This window comes from Limulus polyphemus, unplaced genomic scaffold (assembly GCF_000517525.1).
Source record: "Limulus polyphemus unplaced genomic scaffold, Limulus_polyphemus-2.1.2 Scaffold78547, whole genome shotgun sequence".
Lineage (NCBI taxonomy): Eukaryota > Metazoa > Arthropoda > Merostomata > Xiphosura > Limulidae > Limulus > Limulus polyphemus.
This window is the reverse complement of record NW_013744143.1, coordinates 317-3,674: the sequence shown is the minus strand read 5'-3', so window position 1 is coordinate 3,674 and position 3,358 is coordinate 317. Positions and strand designations below refer to the sequence as shown.

General features: G+C 31.7%; 1 protein-coding gene across 1 annotated transcript; it reads right to left on the bottom strand.

Annotated features, from left to right (window-relative positions):
• Window positions 1-241: 241 nt before the first annotated feature.
• Window positions 242-1,705, bottom strand: LOC111084540 (piwi-like protein Ago3). The gene is made up of 2 exons (XM_022381229.1): window positions 1,507-1,705; window positions 242-544 (listed from the first exon to the last, which is right to left on the bottom strand). The coding sequence occupies exons 1-2, from the start codon at window positions 1,615-1,617 to the stop codon at window positions 341-343; spliced, it is 315 nt and encodes a 104-aa protein (XP_022236937.1). The 5' UTR covers window positions 1,618-1,705; the 3' UTR covers window positions 242-340.
• Window positions 1,706-3,358: the final 1,653 nt, after the last annotated feature.

Sequence of the window (3,358 nt, the reverse complement as noted above, 5' to 3'; positions counted from 1 at the left end):
CAAACCCCTGTTTGTTTTTACTATAAACATAACTGTGAAACTACACTCAAGTGACCAGTAATGCAAACAAAAACTGAACTTCACATTGAATCTAACTAGCTCTCTACAACTGAAAAACAATTACAAATATAGAAGTTATGTATATGTAATGAAACAAACAGAGGTTGTTACTATAAACATAATGAAACAAACAGAGGTTGTTACTATAAACATAATGAAACAAACAGAGGGGTTGTCACACGAAAAGCTTTCATCTGTGTTTTACGATAGCTTGATGAAGACGAAAGGAATGATTATTTTTGGGAAAAGTAATTGTATCTAAACATTGAACTGGATAAACTTACTTGTGTTGTGGAACAGCAATGCCTCCTTTAGGATCAAAATAATTTCTACCAACTTGAGTCATTTTCAGAGTGTACATGATCTTACGAAAAAGCACATTAAACAAATGTATGCAGTCGTCTGGCTTAACTTGACCAATAAACTTGAGGTACAGCGTGACAGGTGATCCATCTGTCGGTAATTTGGTGGAAAGAGCAGTCATCTAAAATTATAATAGATAGTTACCTCACAACACTGTTGGATATACAAGACTGTTTAGTGTAGGTGTTATTATTTAGTTTATTTTGTGACTAATATTTAACGATGACAGGAGTGTTGAAGACTGATGTTTTAAAACCGTTAGTTATAATAAATTTTGTTACGTAACTCTACAAGTCATACGTTGTGTATGCAGTTAGACTGATGTACTAGGCTTTGGTAATATTGTTGACGTCACGTTACACGAATCTTTGGTATTCTTCTTATTACCTTAAGTGAATACTGCTACATTATAGCATCGAGTAGTTTATAGAAAGTTCAAGGCCTCAGTGAACAAGAGCATAGAAAAGTCAAGTGAGAGATAATTAGACAGATCTAGACTGAGTGACAGGCAGTTTATAAAAAAGTTAGAAGTTTAATTAGAAAACTTTCAGCTAAAAGAAGTTAAGTGAAATTCACTCAGAAAAAGTTATTGAAAGAAATTGTGAAGTTAGCCAGTGTGTGACTGATTAGCCTTAACAGGTATTCCTGTTGTGTATTTCACAGCTGTGTTGTAACAACAGAGATAGGAAAAATAATTTGTCTTGTCAATTGGGTTCTAAAGTAACTGAACTAGCCTCTGTGGACTTTTGACAAGACAAGAGAATTACTTAGAGTTTTAGATACAACGGTGATAACCTATAATGTAAATAATGTTTGGCTTGTTTCAAATACATTATTTTAAAACAAGTGAACTGTGTGCTGTCCATTTATTGTTCAATTTTATCACCAGGAAGTCACAGACACCTACTTTAAAAATTCCCAACCCACTCATATACAAAACTCCGACAACACTTCTATCCAATCAAGAACCACGAAGAAACAAAAGTTTAAAAAAACTATACCATAACCAAATTATATACAATACTTATTTACTATAAGATCAACCAAAGAAATAAAGGTAATAAAAATAAGAGAAATCCTTACAGGGTCTTGAAGTTTGTGAGGAAGATAAAGTTTGGCACCATCGAAGGTTTTTGTTTTCCCTGTCACTTCTTTAATGTCTGGTTGATTTAATAACCTAAACCTCATATTCATGCTATCAACAGTAGGGTTAAAACTGACGTGGTACTCGAATACTCCCTTTCCGGGTATTGCTTTTAACCTCAGGTAGTTAACCTCCAGATCAAGCCTGAAATATAGGTTAAAAACGAAGCTAATATAAGTACTGTGTGGTACCCATGTAACTGTGGTACCGAGAGAATATACTGTAAACATAGTGATATACAATCTTTCTCAAAAGTTCCAGGTAGTTAACCTCCAGATCAAGCCTGAAATATAGGTTAAAAACGAAGCTAATATAAGTACTGTGTGGTACCCATGTAACTGTGGTACGGAGAGAATATACTGTAAACATAGTGATATACAAACTTTCTCAAAAGTTCCAAATACGTATGTGAATAACAGTGAAGAGACACTTAAACTTTATTACAAAAAACCAGAACACATGTATACGAACAAACACATGTGGTAAAACAAATTAACTGAGAGATCAAATTAGGATACTCTAAATTAAAATAATCAAGGAACATATGGTCAGGCAAGGTGGTATTTTAAACATAACAAAGATTATGCTTCATTCATTAATTCCATCATTTGCAATAACAAAAGTAATCTAACTGTACTTTTTCTTTATAGTATCACTTCGGTGAAGCACTGGTGTGTTTTAGGTCAATCACTTTAAATAATGTTAATTATAAACATCTCATTCCACTATGCATGTTATTTCTAACACCTATTGTTATATTACTGCTCTTAATTTAAACTTTTTTCAACTACTGGAATTATAATGAATCTAATGTACAAAAGAAACTGTGAAACTACACTCAAGTGACCAGTAATGCAAACAAAAACTGAAATTCACATTGAATCTAAGTAGCTCTGTGAAACTACACTCAAGTAACCAGTAACACAAGGTTATAATTCTGCTAATGTATGGATCATTATTCTTTGACAGAAAACAACAAAAAGTAGATTATAATGATCTCGTAGTTAGATTGATTGTAGTTTTCTGTCAAAGAATAATGATCCATACATTAGCAGAATTATAACAACAAAAAGTAGAGTATAATGACTCTAGGGACACAAAAAGTGAAGTACACATCATAAATTGAATGGAATATTTTTCCAAGAGATTTTAAAAATTCCATTAAATTTCACAAAAAAACACATTTATTCAGTTTGTAATTCATTCCATTCTTCTTAGTTTTTTATTTTTATTGTGTTTGAACATTCTAGTTACATTACTTAATAAAATCAAGAAACTTAGTTTGTTTTCCACTTTTTTTAAAACTGTGAATTGATGCAATAAATAGTTAATTACTAATTCTGATAAAATAATGTTTACACACAACTAACCCTTCTTGTTTTAGTCTTGATGGTAGGTTAAAATGGTGAATCTTTCAAGTAGTTTTTGGTCTTATTTTTATGCAGAAATTAAGAATTTTTAAATGTTATTATTTCACAATTTCTTCCTCAAAGACTTCTTTTAATTGCATAAACACCATGAGCCTACACAAGACTAAAGCTAATGTATTGGTCTAATATCACCTCTGAGGTTCTGCAGAATCTAACTGATGTATTCCATTAATAAAATACTATACAATACTATATAATTCTGCTAATGTATGGATCATTATTCTTTGACAGAAAACTACAATCAATCTAACTACGAGAACTACTATCATACATCTGTACGGATGTGATGTACCCTGGTCACACTTCCAACCTGGAATATCAAACATTGTTAATCACTACCATGAAATAGCCAGTCCAAGGA

What these genes read in the sequence shown, in the direction of transcription:
- LOC111084540 (XM_022381229.1), bottom strand. Translation starts at nt 1,617, where the DNA reads ATGAATATGAGGTTTAGGTTATTAAATCAACCAGACATTAAAGAAGTG. An exon ending in CTCACAAACTTCAAGACCCT is followed by an intron (nt 545 to 1,506) that starts GTAAGGATTTCT and finishes TTATAATTTTAG; the next exon opens with ATGACTGCTCTTTCCACCAA.